Consider the following 17,714-nt stretch of genomic DNA (forward strand, 5'->3'; position numbering starts at 1 on the left):
TGTATGAAAAAATCAGAAATATAGTTTAGGTTTAAAGGTTATATTTGACCTACTTATCAAAGCGGGCGCGACCGGAAATTGCCGATATTTAGTCGGAAAATAAAGAAAAATTGAGTTATATGCTTAATTGTGAATAATGTTGAGTTTAAATTACCACTGATTGCATCTTTTTCATAATGACTGAATAGTAGTTTTTACTAATTAACCCTTTGTCAATTATATTTACACGAATTTTCATGCAAGATGTCGGAAGTCGACATCGCCGAGGAACTTCCGAACGGCGACGATTCTGCATTCGAGGACCAGCAAACCACTTCGGAAGATCAGTCACAACAAACTTTGACAGTGCAATCTGCTGATGAAATTCCTTCATCAATAGCTATCACCACAGAAAATGAATCGGTTTATGTTGCAACACCACAAACATTGTTAACTGCAGAACAGTTTGCTGAACATAATAAAACGACTCACATTGTTATTCATGATCAAGGGAACTTGGACTCTGGTCTGAAGTCACCAACAACTCCGCTACCACCCCCTACCCCAGCAACACCACTTAGCAAAGAAAGGGGTTTAAAGTATCAGTGGGATGAATCAGTTGACAATGATATCTTACCTGTCCGATGCAAGAATACAAATGGAGAACTTTATAAACATAGATTTGGTTCAGGTAAAAAGCATTTGGTCAGTCAATATTGTAACCAAAGCATCTTCTGTGGAAATGGTTGGGGTTTGACTTAATTTGAGGTTGTCCACAGGAGGTGGCTGTAAGCTAAATTGGCTGTCGGGCTTCCACAAATCATAATAAATTTGAAATCTATGATAAAACCAAAATGACCGTCTTATATTTAAAAGGGCGTCTCATATTTAAAAGGGGGACCATCTCAGAATAAAAAAATTATAGCTCTGAAGTTATTAATATTCAAACCTCTTTAACTTTGTCCATCATAGAACAAATGCAACATGCAGCAAAATCAAAACCATCACCAGCCTATGCAGAGAGATAGAAGTTAAATTTATAAGTAGCTCATTTGCCCAGTGAGGGTACAATGTTCACCTTTGACTGATTCATAAACTTTATAACAGAATAGTTGATTAATTAATGTATCTTTTCGTATCTTTCGATAATTCCATGTACACCCATTAATATATGTTGTTTTTTCTTTATAGAAGTGCATTCTAAAGAATTAAAAAAGGCCATTTTAACACTATTAATCAATCAAAACTTAAAAGCTATACATAGCTTATGTTTATAACTTATACTGTAATATTTTCTTACGATAGATAAATATTGACTTGACTTTATAAATCTGCAAAACACATTTTATAATACATTTTAAAACAGGTTTTTTTTTGGCTTATTTTATAGCCGTTATTGGATCATATTCCCAATTGAAAATAGTCAGGGCTTTTTTTCACAGGTTGGGGAAGCAGCCCAGCCCTTAATTTTGGGGGAAAGTTACACAGTATATTTGCAAAAGGGGAAGAAAAAACTTGATGTAAATTCAATTTTTGGGGAAAACTTCATGATTTTAAAGAAATTTTCTTTGGGGAAGCAGCCCTATACCGGCCCCTGTTATAGAAGGTAAAAAGGCCCTGATAGTAAATATTTTCCCAATCCACAGGAAAAAATTCCCAATTGAAAATTACATAATAAAAATATTGAATCTTTTCAAATAAGGGCTTCTTCACTGTAATAGTGCTTAAATGTTTGAAAATGCCATCATAGGCAGTAATTGTTTGCATCCATTTAATCAATACAAAATTTCAGTCATGCCTTTTTCCCAATTTTTAACAAAACACTGCTAAAATTCCTAATTCCATGGGTATGGGTTGTGTTCCCAAAATCCTTGAAAAAAATCCCTTATTTAATTTTGTTTAAATTTATAACAAAAGGTTAATTTGTAAATTTTATGTTGTATTATCATTATTAACCTAAATTCCAAGCAGACACATTAATGCTCTTTTTCAACAGTTAATTCTATAACACTTGGTGTTGACCTGAATATTGTCTTTTTTGTAGATTTACCCTAATGTTGTTCATTTCAGTTGGAGGGAAAGACTATCTAGTTAAAAAAAGATGTCTAAATTTTTGTCCTCATGTTTTTATGTATATTATCAGGTGGTAGAGGAAAGTGCATCAAAAGTGGTGATGCATGGTACACACCAAATGAATTTGAGACGTATTCTGGGCGAGCTAGTAGTAAAGACTGGAAGAGAAGTATAAGATATGGTGGTAGAACATTACAGTGCTTGTTAGAAGATGGTTTATTACAGGCCCACGCCACATCATGTACGTGTGCAGCATGCTGTGATGATGAGAATGTGGTCAGTGTAATGATAATTACATATTCGTTTTGTAAAGACTTTAAAATAAATTTTAGTATATGTCAATATATACTCATTACATACAATACATTTTTTTCAATCAATTAACACATAATTCAAGGCATTTGCAAAATGTTTTAACCTTTTTTGTGTCCTTGTCAGATATTATAGATGTTAGTCAGTTCAAGATACAGTATTGGTTATTTGGTTAATCTAAAAAAAGGATTTTTGAGTTCCCTTAAAACATTGGAGAAAGGTTACATTTACAGGAAATAAAGTATTCTGTCTCGATTCCTGTGCCATTCGTAAAATTAATATAATACTTGTTACTTGATACTTTCTACTTTTTAGATTACAAGGTCATTTGTTACCTTTGTTTTAGGCAAGTCAAATTATAATGGGTTATAAATTTTTTTCTTTTTACAGACTGGGCCAATTCGTTTGTTCACTCCATATAAGAGAAGAAAGCCTAACCTTGAGCCAGGAACTCCTACTCCAAGAACTAAAAAAATGAAACATCTTGACTCACCTAATCGTTTACAAGGAGGTAGTTTTATACTTTCGATTTTTGGCCGGGTTGCACTGGTGCACGGGTTATAGTATGGTGAGTGTTGGGCGGCGGGCGGTAAGGGGGAAAACTTTCGTAACAGTTTTCTCAGCAACTACTTATCACAGCCTTTTGATATTTAGTATACAGCATCAACACATGGTCCCATACTGTGGGATTCGATTTCAGGTCTGTCGCTCATATACTTCCTGTTTGCCGACTTAGTAAAATTTTCTACATTAATGGTCAATAGTAGGAAATTTTTGTAACAGTTTTCTCAGCAACTACTAGTCATAGCCTTTTGATATTTGGTGTACAGCATCAACACATGGTCCCATACTGTGGGATTCGATTTCAGGTCTGTCACTCATCTACTTCCTGTTTGCTGACTTAGTTAAATTTTCAACATTATTAAATGGTCAATAGTAGGAAATTTTGTAACAGTTTTCTCAGCAACTACTTATCACAGCCTTTTGATATTTGGTATACAGCATCAACACATGGTCCCATACTGTGGGATTTGATTTCAGGTCTTTCGCTCATCTACTTCCTGTTTGCCGACTTAGTTAAATTTTCAACATTAATGGTCAATAGTAAGAAATTTTCGTAACAGTTTTCTTGGCAACTATATATCACAGCCTTTTGATATTTGGTATACAGCATAAACTTCTTATCATAGCCTTTTGATATTTGGTGTACAGCATCAACACATGGTCCCATACTGTGGGATTCGATTTCAGGTCTGTTGCTCATCCACTTCCTGTTTGCCGACTTAGTTAAATTTTCAACTTTAATGGTTGGAAATTTTCGTAACAGTTTACGCAGCAACTTCTTATCACAGCCTTTTGATATTTTGTATACAGCATTATCACATGGTCCCAGACTGTGCGATTTGATTTCAGGTCTGTCGCTCATCCACTTCCTGTTTGCCGACTTAGTTAAATTTTGACATAATTAATGATCAATAGATAGTAGGAAATTTTCATAACAGTTTTCTCAACAACTTCTTACCACAGCCTCTTGATATGTGGTTCACAGCATTGACATGACTGTGGTCCCATATTGTGGGATTCCATTTCAGGTCTGATGCTTATTCTTTTCAGGTTTACCAACTAAGTTAAATTTTCAACATCAATGGTCAGACAGTGCTAGAAAATTTAAGTAACATCACAGCCTCATGATATTTTGTACACATATGCAACCCGGCCTTTTCTGTCTTTGACCCATTTTTTAAATGTACATTAAAATATAATGTAACATTGAACAATAGTAAGGTGTATTTGTTTGTTATGGCATAGAAAAATGGAGCAACAAGCTGTTATGAAAACTTAAAGTGGTACTATGTCTGGTATGCCATGGTTCATCACATGTCAGTTTATTTAATATTTAGTGCAGGTAATAAATAAATGATAAATAATAATTAAAGTTCTTGTGTCTCTGGCAACTGTTGCGATGTATGTGACATTGTGGCTGTAAGATGTGCTATAAATGTATGAGACATTTGTTTAACCATGTTGGTGATTCTGTTGTGGCACTAATATAAACCATTGAAATAATGCAGTTTTACATATTACAGGTGGAGATGGTAATGGTATGGGATCATCTCAGAACTTTGCCCATCCTGTCAGAATGGCAACTGCTTCACTTAATGGTGAAACTGTTCACATCATTACATCAGATCCAATGTCAGGAGGTAAATAATTTGATAGTGGTTATTGTTCCCCATCTTCTCGCAGTGCAGTTTGTAGATACTTACTCATGTTTTATCAAGGTTAAATGTTATAAACAAATAACAGTTATGAGATTATTGCATCATTCTCTTTCTGCATTATTCATCAAAGTAAATGTTATCAAAGTATTTCTAATGTATTCAAAATTATAAATTTCATGAAGAATTCTTCTTATACTTACCATATAATGAATTTCATGGTGCAATGACACACATTCTGAATGGTAGACAGAGAGGAAATATTTTGCCACCCGAGTAAAGAAGTTGCACATAGACTTTAGACCATAAGATGCTGAATGTCTTTTGATGCTAAAAAATGGTTGCCACTGCATATTTGTGTAATGAACTTGACCTGTTTAAAATTTTCTCTTTTTATGTTAAAATAATCACCATAATGTATTCTGATTGTACTAATATTTTAGGTATTCATTATACATGTTTTGTTTTGATACATTATAGAGACAGTGATGGTTGCACCGGTACCTGTGAGTGGACAAGTTAGCCCAGGTGGTAAAAGTATCACCATTAACATGGACATGCCAGAACAGAAACAATGGTGGCAGCTAGAAGAGGTAACAGAATATTCCTAATTAAAAAAAAATATTTTATGTTTAAATATTTGCATTTTTAATTTAAGAAAGCTCACCTTTGGTGTATTCTTTCTCACTATTGATATACTTTATCACTATAATGACTATTAATGTATATTTGATCACGATAAATATATACTTGATCACCATTAATGTATACTTGATCACTTTTAATGTATATTTGATCACTATTAATATATACTTAATGACTTTTAATGTATACTTGATCATTTTTAAGTTTTAATATATATTTTATCACTATTTATATATATTTTATTAATGTTGAATGATCATATCAGTAACAACACTGTACAGTTCTCTTCTTATGGAGACATCTTACCAGAAATGTGTTATGACTGTTAATTTACAAGTTTTGTCATTGTTATATTTATTCAACTTGCTGATATGTTAGTAGGGAAGAAATGAGTATATTTCTCTGTTAGAGAGTTTCAAGTGTTATATGATAATTTATTTGAAGATGGCTAATAGTTTGATCCAGCAAGCTCAACAGTTTAAACTGATGGTAGAACAAGTAAAACAACAATCTGTGGCTTACAAGGAGGCAGCTGTACAACAGGTCAGACAACAGATGGAAAAGGTAACAGTATGAGAGATACACAGAGTATTATATCCTCTGAATTCTGGAGATAGAAATGTCAGAACTTCAATATTTTCGAGACTGAACAAAATCAGAGAGCATAAACTAAATTGTTTGACTAGAAATAGTAGAATAGTTTCTCATCTTGACCCTGTATTTAAATTGCTGAAAGATTATTCATGTATTGTATTTAAAAGATATGTATATAATACAAACTTAGATGTGGAAAGTTCTACAATGTTTATATGATAGATGAAGATAAATCATATCCAATCAGTGAACACATATTGTAGATATATGATACATAATGTTGTTGTTAAGTCAGATGAGTAGGAAAGTAATGTCAATAATGAAAATTATCTATTTAGCCAAGTAATGACAACATTTTACCTCAACCTTCAAAGCATCTCATACACAAGTTCAACTAGCTAGGCAGTAAAGAATTACAAGGCCACACCAGGAAAGTTAATAATAATACCTGGGTACCAGTTACATGCTTGAACGAATACACCAAGGGGTTAACTTGAAGTGAATACTAGATAGTTTTCAGAGTTACCATGTCTTTTTGACTTCAAAACCAAAATAATTTTATATTTTTTTAGATGTTAAATCAAGCAAAGGCTGAGGCAGCCATGCAAATACAGAGAGCAGTAATGGAGGAGAGAAACAAGAAGCATATTGCGGTACAGGAAGCGATTTCACAAACTCGTGCTGAGATGGGAGATAAATCTGACAGTGGTATCACCGTGGTAACATACGAGGGCTGGAGTGGACAAAGTACACAAGGACAGATGCAAGGTATAATGGTTGCTACGGAAACAGAAAGTGATAAACAGTGAAGCAAACGGGAGGAAATATAAATTGCAATGAAATCCATAAAACTTAGTAGTTTTAAGAAATACAGAAAATAGAATTAAGACTCATAAAGAGACAGATTGAGAGCTGCATTTGTTGCTACAAACTATAATACATGTACTGATTTCAGTCTTCATTTCATTATAAATCTGATTTCATTTAATTTGTACAAATTCTGTATATATATATATTGTAAAGTTTTAATTTTTTACTGAGCAAAGCACTTTAAAAATAATATAAACTATCAATATTTTATATTTATTTTTATTCAAATATTTTTGAAAATTTTGCAGTTTGTAAAAGTATATGGACATTTTCCCCTCAGGACATTTACACCCACTCTGAAAATCCATCATTGGACATGCCCCCGTCCCCCAGTGGATGTATAACCTTGAATATTTCACCCCCTTCACCCAACAGAAATATAATGTTTAGATAAAAAGTAGCTCAAACCAATACAAAATTTTCATTCAAAATATTTTGAAGCATAGAGCAGTTTCCAAGATATTTTTGTTTGGATTTTCAGAATCTCTGAAGAGGGGGTAAACTTGCTCTTAACAAAAAATAATAATAATTAGAAAAAAAAAGAACAAGAAACCTATAAAAATGTTTGGAGTTATAAATAAAATTTGTTACTTGAAAATAACAACAAATAATGTATTTTTGAAATAAAATTCAATACCGTGTGCATTATGAATTTGGCACATGCCCAAATTTACATTCAATATGGGTGGTAATTGTCTACCTTTACATGGGGAGCAAATTGCACTGGATGGGGGAAAATGTCTTGATTTGTTTGTTAACCATACATGCTGCACCTTGAATATAGAGGGGAGGAGGACTTTACTATTAAAACTATTGGATTTGAAATTTGAGTAGTTTTCTTTGTGTTTTCCTGTATATGTTATTGGTCACAAAATTATTTGTATTGTGTCTAAAAAACAAGTGTTTCATTTTTAAGCCGGTTTTTAATTAGGTTGTAGATTTTTGTTTTTAAATCTTTAAACAAGTCCTTAGTTAATGTTAATTTCTACAATGTTGCTTGTCCAATATGTTATAATATTGAGGTCAGTAATGAATTGTGAAAATCTTGTTTGTGATGCTTGTTTGTTTTTAATTAAGTTTTTTCCTACATCTTTAATTAATATGTTTCTCACCAGAGATTTTTTCAGTTCCCTTAAATCAGTATCGAATTCAGAGCATAGCATATTTTTGTTAATGTTTGAAGATAGTTTTAACTAGTAAACATTTCATCAAATGTACAAATGAAATGATTTAAGATATCTGCTAGTTGCTATAAGCATTAGACACTTAATGCACACAGAGATAACATACAATATAGAGATAACCTGTACAGTGTGTTAGAAACAGGGTAAAAAAGCTTGTGGGAGGTTATGATTGTACACCAGTGCCAGCTGATGACTGACATAATGCATGGATTGGCATCTTGAGTTTTCGCCACCAGTAAAGCTGGCAAATTGACATATGACCATTTTACTGTGTGGTAACAAATAAACAGTTTAGAACTATAGTGATATTTGGCAAATATAAATTTTGTGAATACTTAAAACATAAATGATTTTTGATATATTGATTTTTCAAGGTCAGGTGTTATTTAGCGGCATGCAATTTCAAGTTCAGGTTAACAAATATCAGGTGTCACTCATTTTGTCAACAATCTATGTTCAGAGTAACTGATTCTAATTAAGAAGATTGAAGTCAGGACAAGTTGGTTTTTTTCTTCTTTCTATTATTATAAATTTTTGTTATTGATAAATGTACAAATTGACTCCCCTGCCATATTCAATTACATTGCACATTCCTTTGGCATGTTTGTTTAGTGTATTAGATTGTCCCAAATGGTATAGTTACAAATTTTGTTTCAAATATTCCCCCATTTCATTTTGTTCATATTTTCATTACACATGTTATTACAACATCGTTCATCAGGTTTCATTCATCACGATGTGAAATAAATCAAGGTCTAGTTGTGAAATATGTTTTGGAAAAAGTTAAAAGCTGATTGTAGGTAAAATTCCCTTACATATTGATAAGTTATAAAATGTACTTGTCTGTAACATAAATGTTGTAAATATTACACTAACCTTCAAGGTTTATTGTATGAAATATGGAATAAATTATCAGTCAACTCTTGTGTTCTTTATCGCTTGTTTTTGTTTTATAAGCTGGACTTTTTCAAGAAAACATTAAAGCTGTTGTAAGTCATTTTGTCGTTGCTGTCGTATGGTTTTTTTTTTCGTCTTCATATATGGCAAATGTTTTCACAAGTTTTTTTAACTGCTTAATTATTTTGATACATCTGGCTATTCATGAATACTTGGACACAACATTTAAGACAAAACCTTCAAGAAAACCAAACTGAAATTGACCTTGACTTATAAATAACATTGAAAGTCAACTTGATGAATGAGTTGTCTTCATACTTTAGGGCACAATCATCTTTAGGGCAAGCAATTCAAGAAGACTCAACTCGAGTGATAAAAGACTTTCACCTTGAATGTGAAATGATTTGGACACCCCAACCCTTGGGGACAAGATCCACGGGAGGGTTGGATGAAATTCGACCTTGACATGATGTTTTGCTAAAATTGGCTGTCACTTTATTTATTTGTGGATTTCATTCATATTTAACAAAACAAAAACACTTCTGACCAATGGAAAATAATAAAATAAGGCCTTGACCTTTAAAAAACACACCGTCTAGTACACAATTAATAATCCAAATATGACCTTGACCTTAAAATTTCATTGACCTTAAAGGTCAAATTATTGAATATTGCTTAAGTTGTGATTACTTTATTTATTAAGGAATTTGATACAGATTTAATTTCAAACTAACAACTTTGTTATAGATGGACAGATTGGATTTAGACTGGGAAAACAATAATATATATATTACACCTGGAAATAAGTAAAGTACACCCTGGAAATTTAAATTTGGTTGTGATTGAAAACATTCATGAGATGACAACATAAATGAGCTAAGAAATAGTAATTTGGTAAGTAGTGATATCAGTGTAGTAATCATAAACCAGTAAATTTATGAGTTTAGTTTATTCTTAACCAAATTAATGAAGCATAAGCAAATGTGTAACCACCACATGCCCGGATGATGGCCTCAACCTATCTCCTCATTCTACCAGTAAGACATCTTATGCAATTTTGATGTAAATTTTGCAATTCTTGGTGCAGAGCATGTTGTTGACTACAGGTGGTATGTACCATTGCTCAAAAATAAAATTTCAGCTGTGGTTATGTCAAAATTGAGGCAAAAAGCCGGTGTATTTGCAGGTGTACATAATTATATAACACTAATGACAACACTGATCTGTTAAATAATTCAAGTATAATCTTGAGCTGTAAATGATCGTAACTGTCAAAATATGAAATTTTAAGTTAATTCTCTGAAAACCCTTTCTGAAGCGTTCTTCTAATGTGAATGCCTTTGGAAATAAGAGAGTGTGATCCCTGCTCAGCAGGGGCTCTTGTTCACTTCGACATTATTTCATGTCATCTTCAATGGTAAAAGCTATTCAAATTCCTGTAATCTCAATAATGAACTTAACATCATGGACTTTACTTAACACCAACATAAGTCATATATATACCTTACCCTTTAAATAAAACAGAGGTCCGGACTCCCTGTTGCATATGTATATTATTAATAAATATATTTCATTATTGATGTCCTTGCAAAATAATTGTTGCCTAGGTTTGTCACATCAGTTAATTTATGGAGAGAAATATTAGAGGCCTTCTTGACTAGGTTTTTCAAGTTTTGGTTTTAAACCAATTTTTACCTCACAGCTGTGGGTTTAAATCCCAACAAGGACTGTAATTAATGAGAAGATTGTATTCCACAAGCCTACTAGAGGTCACTGGCTCTACTTGCAGTGTTCTTTTTTCACTTTTGGGGGAAGGAGGTCGGTGCCCTTTGGAGAGGGAAAATGCCATAGGAGGGGGATTTTTATACGGATCTAAAATATTGACACATCACATGTTAAACTTATTGGGACACCGGGAGTAGCTCCCCTTACCTACATGAGAACAATTTGTAAACAACCTTGCCTAAAAGTAAGTCTTACAGGCATAAAATAAAACATTTTTCTGCTGTTAATTGCAAAAAAAAATGATATTCATTGCAGGCAAATTCGGGCTACTGTATAGGGGGAAATTTCAGCTTTGAGGGGGAAAAAAACATGCTATTTTGAGGGGGAATGGGGCCGAATTTCGCCGAATATTTTGGTGAAAAAAACACTGACTTGGGTGCTAACCCATGCCTGAAATATGCACTGAGGGGCACCTGAGATCTTCCTCCATTATTCCTTCAGCTTTTATTCCCCGTTTTCCATCAGCCATGACCAACCTGAACATTACAAAATTGAAACTGCTGCAGATTCAGTTTTATAAGCCTGTCAATTGACAGCAGTGGTAAATTCTAGCATGGGTTGTCTGTGCCCAAGTGGTTAAGGTTGTTGATTTCAAACCACTTGCCCCATACCACTAAGGGTTTGAATCTGGACCAGGAGTTCAGATTCTTTCATGTGCGGAAGCTATCCAGCTAGCTTCCGGAATGTCAGTGGTTCTCAGGTGCCTGTTTGTGCCTGAAATAATACACAGAAGGGCACCTGTGGTCCCTCCAACAACAAGCAATTATCATAGTATTGCAAGCAATCCATAAGTCCCCTACCAGTTAGAACCCTATAACATTCTGAAATGGTTTAACCAGTAGGGGACTAATAAAGCTGGGAAACTGCCATATGACCTATTCTGTGTTGGTGTAACATAAACCAACATAATGAGTCACACGGCATACCAGATGTTCTTAAAAAGAAAACAATTTTAAATACAAACAAGTTTCTAAACTAGACTAAACTTCTTTTTTAATTTTTTTTTTGAACAATTTACAATATATATCGATGTTACATTTTTTGTAAGTTTTTTTCCAATAATGTTGTTGTCATAAATTTTCACAAACAATGCATCATATTCTAGAATAATGTCTAATTCACAATTGAAATAACCATGCTCTTCTAACTTTTTCCTTCATAGGTATCTCTCCACGACGATTCATTTCATCTCTTTTTCTCTGAAATAGATAAAGTTAATCTGTGATTATAGTGAAGTTCACTGAAACATAGTTTAACTTTAACTTTGTATGAATCATTGAATGGAAAAAAAATGTGTCAACACTATCCTTATAACATTCTCTTATGCCACGATGGCTCTGGACTGCTCACCTGAGATACACTGCTAGAAAAGCTTTCAATTTTTCAATGCAGAAGGAATTAATAAGGTCACACAAGGGTGTGTTTTTTATTCGAAGTGCATAAATATCCCCATTGATAGAATCGGGAGGAGGATATTGTTTTAGGGTTACTGTTTATGCAATTATAAATATATATAAAGCCTTACATCTTTGGTTGTTTTGTTAGTAATATCCAGTTACTGGCGGTGGATATCAATTCAACAAATCTGCTTGTTTATATAATACTAGTATTGAATTTTGTAGCTGTCAGATTGTCTGCTCCATGCCAAATACTTGAACTTTTCACACAAAAAGACTTCTGTGTTTTTTCCATTTATTAATTACCAAGTTACAGTCGAATATCAGTGAAAATTCAATAATTTAACCTTCAAGGTCAAGGTCTTAAGTGAGCCAAGGTCAATTTGAGTTTGATATAAATGAAAGTTTTATCGTAAAGAATGTTGTGTCTTAATATGAAGTCAATCCATTCATTAACAACAAAGTTATAGCCAGTTACAGCAAAAAGAAGAAGAAAATTTCAATAATTTATGAGTGAAGGTCAAGGTCTGTCTAGTTTACTTGAAGACCTATCCTAGGAGACTGTTGTGTTCAAGTTTGAAGAAACAACAATTCAAAAACAACAAAGTTATAGCCATTTATAGCAACAAGGGCTATCAGTGATGACATGTGTTGCCTCATGATAGCCAATTGCATGTTGCAGCTACTGTGTAGCAGGAGACACAAAAATAAACAGGGCAAAACACATTTATTATTAAAGGCCCATAACTTGGCTGGAAATCCTTCAACCCTTGTAATATGTGCAAGTACTTGAGCTACCAATCAATCCTGTAATTTGTAAAGTTTCATTAAAATTGCATTACTATTAAAAAAGTAGTCCAGACAAATTTTAACAAGGGCAACATTGTTGCAAAATATGCCCGTCATAAAAGCTTTTGACAGAGATGTGGGCATTCAGATATGCATATAGAAGATATGCTCTGGAAAATACCTAGATATTTTATCATCTCTAGTAACCTTTACCTTGCAAATATTAACCTAAATTACATGTCACAAGAGTTATCATTTGTGTTACAAATGATGACTATGACTAAATGGTCCCCGTACACAAACTTTGACCTCTCTTTGTGACCTTGACTTTAGCAGCAGGGACCTGGATTATGTGCCCAATGGTGAACATTTGTGCCAAGTTAAATTAAAATCCCCCGATGAATGTAGGTCGGCTCTGAAAAAGCATTTTTCAATGACCTCTTAAGAGTGACCTTAACCTTTAACCTAGAGACCTGGTTTATGCACATGACACTGCTTCTCATAGTGGTGAACATTTCTATGAAGTTTCATTAGAATCCCACCATGCCTGGAGGAGATATAAAAAATATCAAAGCTCTAAGCCTTGTACATTTAGACAAGAAGATTTTTGAGGTTTTTACTAAATGTACATGGTGAAAATCAATGACTCTTGGGCAGAGCCAATTTTGACCCAACGGCTATAATTTGAACAATCTTGGTAGAGGTCTACCAGAAAATGTCTTATGCAAAACATCTATGCTCAAGGCCTCGTGGGTCTTTACAAGAAGATTTTTAGAATTTATTCTTATAATTCCTTTTTGTTGCCCTGGCGATCAATTTCTGCTTGGAATAAAATTCTTTTATAACTTTGGAAACCCTTCACCCAAGGAACAATCCTGACAAGTTTGGTTGAAATTGGACAAGTGGTTTTTAACTAGAAGATTTTTTTAAGTTCACTATATGATCTATATAACAGACAAACATACGCACAAACACACATACAGGTGAAATGCTATATGCCATCACAGATACTGCAGTGGCATAAAACACTGCACTTTCTCTGGCTAGATTCTTATCACAGTATGAAGTTTTAATAAAATTTCTTCTATACTTTTAAAGTATTCTCCGGACACGATTGTGTCGGACAGACAAGGCGCCAATATGCTATCCTTTCAGGAGGAATAAAATATGATTAAAATGCACTATCTCGTTTACTACAAAATAAATCACCAAGAGTTATACAGAACTTAACTTCAAATAGTTTTGTAACATTGTGTAGTTGATTACTACTGCTCATTTTATTATCATGCTTCTCAAACTAAAACTTTTACAATGTATAAAGTCTGTGAAACTTACTACTTGATACGATAAATAAAGGTAAGTTCCAACTATTGGAAATACATATGTCCCCAAAAACCAGGCTGTGTTTCTCTTGTTTACCCTAAAGTACTCTCCGTAAGTAGCCCTAGCTGCTTCCCATCTTTGAAGACCAGGGTCAACCTGAAAATATAACTTGTCAAATAAATATGTGTTACATGATATCAAACTATATACAGATGTATATGAAATGAGAGAATAAATACACACATAGCACCATATTGATATGCCAGTCCAATTATGACACAGCGCCTAGCAGAACAGTCATCAAACCATAGCAACTTCTAATCCACAATCACATAAAATGATGGTTTCAGAACATCTTTATATACAGTCACAAATTGCACTACACATTGAAACTGGCTCAACATTCTCAAAAATAGAGTTCTTTCTCTGTTACAGTCAATGAATTTAAGATATTTTGAATTTACTGACCCAAATTCCAGGAATTTATTCTACTATATATTTAACATAATTTTCTTGAAATTCACACTGTCCCAAACTAATTTTCACTGGCCATGGGCCACCGGGCCAATGCTAGATTCAATGCGGGCTGTTATCATGTCTCACAAATCGACAATGACATTTTTATTGTCTTTTTCACGGATTGGGACCAGAGAACTATATATCTATTTCCTGCAAGATCAAGTAGATCCGTAAGATACAATGAATTTAGACAGATAATGTATGTATAAAGGGAGATAATTACATTCAATTCAGTTGTACTTTCCCCTTCGTGGGATCAGATAAAGATACAAGTGTGCATATAAATTATTATAGATATGGGAGAACAAATACACACATACCACCATATTGATATGCAAGTCCAATTACGACACAGCACTAGCAAAACATTTTTTTAATTTTTGCAACAACATAGATCATAGTTACATAATAAGATATACATATATATAAAATAACAGTTAAAAAAATTAAAATATCATTTCATTTAAATAATAAATGAAGTTAATGACTGAAATCAGATGAGGCATTGGATAAAATTATTAAAGAACAAGAACGTGTTTGTTTAACACAAATGCCCCGGGCTCAGATTCTTGTCGGTAGCAATATTTCAAAAAATGTTTACACATTCGCTCAGTTATGGACAGAAAAATTGCCAAAAAATTGTAAACACAAGTTATATAGCTTGACAAAGTCATGGCATTTTGTAATTGTGAAAAATATAAGTTGCCAAGACATTGCTCTGACTTGTGAAGTTAAAAATTCAACTTCATGCAAGTTATCTTCCTACCAAATATGAAATACATCTGTCATTAAATAAAGGCTGTATGGGCAAAAGTGTAAAAATCTATTTTTAGCACTGGTGACCTTGACCCAACTGACCCCTTACTCCATCCAAAGGAAGAATACCATGCAAGTTATCTTCCTACCAAATATGAAATACATCTGTCAATATATAAAGGCTGTATGGGCAAAAGTGTAAAAATCTATTTTTAGCACAAGTGACCTTGACCCACTGATCCCTACCCCAATCAAAAGGATGAATACCATGCAATTTATCTTCCTACCAAATATAAAATATATCTGTCGCATAATAAAGGCTGTATAAGCAAATGTGTAAAAATCTATTTTTAGCACTGGTGACCTTGACCCAACTGACCACTAACTCCATCAAAGTTTATGTTTCCATCAATTATAAATAACATCTGTCTATAGAATAAGGTCAATACACCTGTAAAAATCTATTTTTAACATTGGTGACCTTGACATTGGTAACATTGACCTTGACCCAAATGACCCCTTACTACACCCAAAGAAGGAGGAACTCCCTTGGCAAGTTTGTATTAAACTAAGACATCAACTAAAAAATAAAGGCTGTATGAGCAAAAATGTTTATATTTATTTTTTAAACCAGTGACCTTGACCTTGACCCTAGAGACCGCTTACACCACAAAAACTTAGAGGACCATCAAAGGTATCCACCTACTAAATATGAAAGATATCATTAAAGAAATTAAGCAATTAGGAGAAATTTGTTATAAATCCAACTCGCCGGAATAGGTTAACAATACAAGGCCATATTTTCAGTGATAAAAGGGAAATAATTGGGAAATATGGATGACACAGCTATATTACTTGGCAACAACTAGTACTTCGTATTGATGAGTAGGTATGGGAATTAGGAAGCTATTAGTACAGATAGAACTTAAAATATTTCCAACTTGCCGTTTTAGGTTAACCATTATTCATTTTCTAAGTGCTGAAAAGGGCAATAACTTGGTAAATATGAAAGCCAGAGTTATGTAACTTGCCCAGCTCATGTACTTTGTATTGATTAGTAAGTGTGTAAACTTAGAAGCCATTGGTACAGGTAGAACTTAAGAAAAATCTAACTTGCCGTTCTAGGTTAACATCGTACGGACAGTTCAATTACTATATGCTTGGGGGCATAAAAATCAGTCATGAAAGCAAAGCCACTACTTATCCACCATCACATAAAATGATGGTTTCAGAACAGCTTTAATTATATACAGTCACAAATTGCACAACACATTGAAACTGGCTCAACATTCGCATATTCATGGATTCTAATTAGTTCAAATGCAACATATCTGAATGATTGATTAAATTAGGCTGTTCATATAATATTTCTTTATGGATTAAGCTTTGTTGCCCATTACTTACAATATGACCAGGCCCAGCATTATTTACAAGAGTGGCTGGATTGTTTTTAATGGCTCTAAAATCTGCTTTTTTCTGTGCAGCCATAGCTTTACGTTGTTGGACACGTTCCAGTTCCTCTTTGGAAACATCGAACATTTTCCATGGATCCCATGATGTAACAGTATTTCCTTTAGAGGGCTTCACCTCTGACATCGTGCAATTGTTAAAATTTCAGTTAATCATGAAAATTTCTTTCTTGAGAACTTCTTTTCTCAAGGACACCGATTTTTGTTCATTTAACCCAAAGAAAATTTAATTACCGCAAAGGGTACTGTAGACAACGAGACATTTCATACCAAGACGTAATAGTCTATCTTCCATTGAGTTAAACCCGTGCTGGGGGACCTAGACTTTGCGCGTCAATAGTAAGACTATAAAAGCAAAATAAAAAGGTTTTTTTTTTAAGATAAAAACATGAGAGGTGTGTCTAGGGAAAGACAATTAATTATTGTTTTTAGATAATGATAGATGCTAGATGTAATATAAAACTGACTGAAAAATTGAAACCAAATTATATTAACATGCTATGTACCTGCTATAGATAAGTTATAACTTTCGAAAATAAAGTGTTTGTGCGTATAATTGTTGGAATAATTGCATTATATATCAAATTAAATTAGAGAAATTATTTGCTGGATATTAACTGTGATTTAATACTTACAATCGGATTTTAAGTGTAAATATTATGAAATGTCCGATATAGGTATGTGATACAGGTAGGTCAGTTTTGAATATATTGATTTAGAAAGGATTTCCCAAAAATTTATATATTGCACCGATAGTTCATTTGTTATTGTTTTCGCTTCATCAAACTCGTCACTGTTAAATAGTTGTTGATGATAATTTAATGTCTGTCTCGTGTATTGTTTTGTGTCTTGCTTCTTAATCTTTCAAATTAAATATCATCTATATATGTTGTAAATAATTGT

At 33.2% G+C, this 17,714-nt stretch overlaps 2 protein-coding genes across 2 annotated transcripts; one reads left to right on the top strand and one right to left on the bottom strand.

Annotated features, from left to right (window-relative positions):
- Positions 1-55: 55 nt before the first annotated feature.
- Positions 56-8,802, top strand: LOC132759528 (deformed epidermal autoregulatory factor 1 homolog). The gene is made up of 7 exons (XM_060751318.1): positions 56-670; positions 2,123-2,328; positions 2,755-2,875; positions 4,452-4,568; positions 5,064-5,176; positions 5,673-5,792; positions 6,395-8,802. The coding sequence occupies exons 1-7, from the start codon at positions 244-246 to the stop codon at positions 6,629-6,631; spliced, it is 1,341 nt and encodes a 446-aa protein (XP_060607301.1). The 5' UTR covers positions 56-243; the 3' UTR covers positions 6,632-8,802.
- Positions 8,803-11,534: 2,732 nt separating this feature from the next.
- LOC132759529 (uncharacterized) lies at positions 11,535-17,034 on the bottom strand. The gene is made up of 3 exons (XM_060751319.1): positions 16,747-17,034; positions 14,080-14,223; positions 11,535-11,757 (listed from the first exon to the last, which is right to left on the bottom strand). Exons 1-3 carry the CDS (start codon positions 16,936-16,938, stop codon positions 11,677-11,679), a joined length of 417 nt encoding a protein of 138 aa, XP_060607302.1. The 5' UTR covers positions 16,939-17,034; the 3' UTR covers positions 11,535-11,676.
- Positions 17,035-17,714: the final 680 nt, after the last annotated feature.

This window comes from Ruditapes philippinarum, unplaced genomic scaffold (assembly GCF_026571515.1).
Source record: "Ruditapes philippinarum isolate M1 unplaced genomic scaffold, ASM2657151v2 ctg5185_1_1_1_1, whole genome shotgun sequence".
Taxonomy (NCBI): Eukaryota; Metazoa; Mollusca; class Bivalvia; order Venerida; family Veneridae; genus Ruditapes; species Ruditapes philippinarum.

What these genes read in the sequence shown, in the direction of transcription:
- LOC132759528 (XM_060751318.1), top strand. Translation starts at nt 244, where the DNA reads ATGTCGGAAGTCGACATCGCCGAGGAACTTCCGAACGGCGACGATTCT. An exon ending in GCTGTGATGATGAGAATGTG is followed by an intron (nt 2,329 to 2,754) that starts GTCAGTGTAATG and finishes TTCTTTTTACAG; the next exon opens with ACTGGGCCAATTCGTTTGTT. An exon ending in ACCTAATCGTTTACAAGGAG is followed by an intron (nt 2,876 to 4,451) that starts GTAGTTTTATAC and finishes TACATATTACAG; the next exon opens with GTGGAGATGGTAATGGTATG.
- LOC132759529 (XM_060751319.1), bottom strand. Translation starts at nt 16,938, where the DNA reads ATGTCAGAGGTGAAGCCCTCTAAAGGAAATACTGTTACATCATGGGAT. An exon ending in ATGCTGGGCCTGGTCATATT is followed by an intron (nt 14,224 to 16,746) that starts GTAAGTAATGGG and finishes TTATATTTTCAG; the next exon opens with GTTGACCCTGGTCTTCAAAG. An exon ending in TTTATTTATCGTATCAAGTA is followed by an intron (nt 11,758 to 14,079) that starts GTAAGTTTCACA and finishes TATCTATTTCAG; the next exon opens with AGAAAAAGAGATGAAATGAA.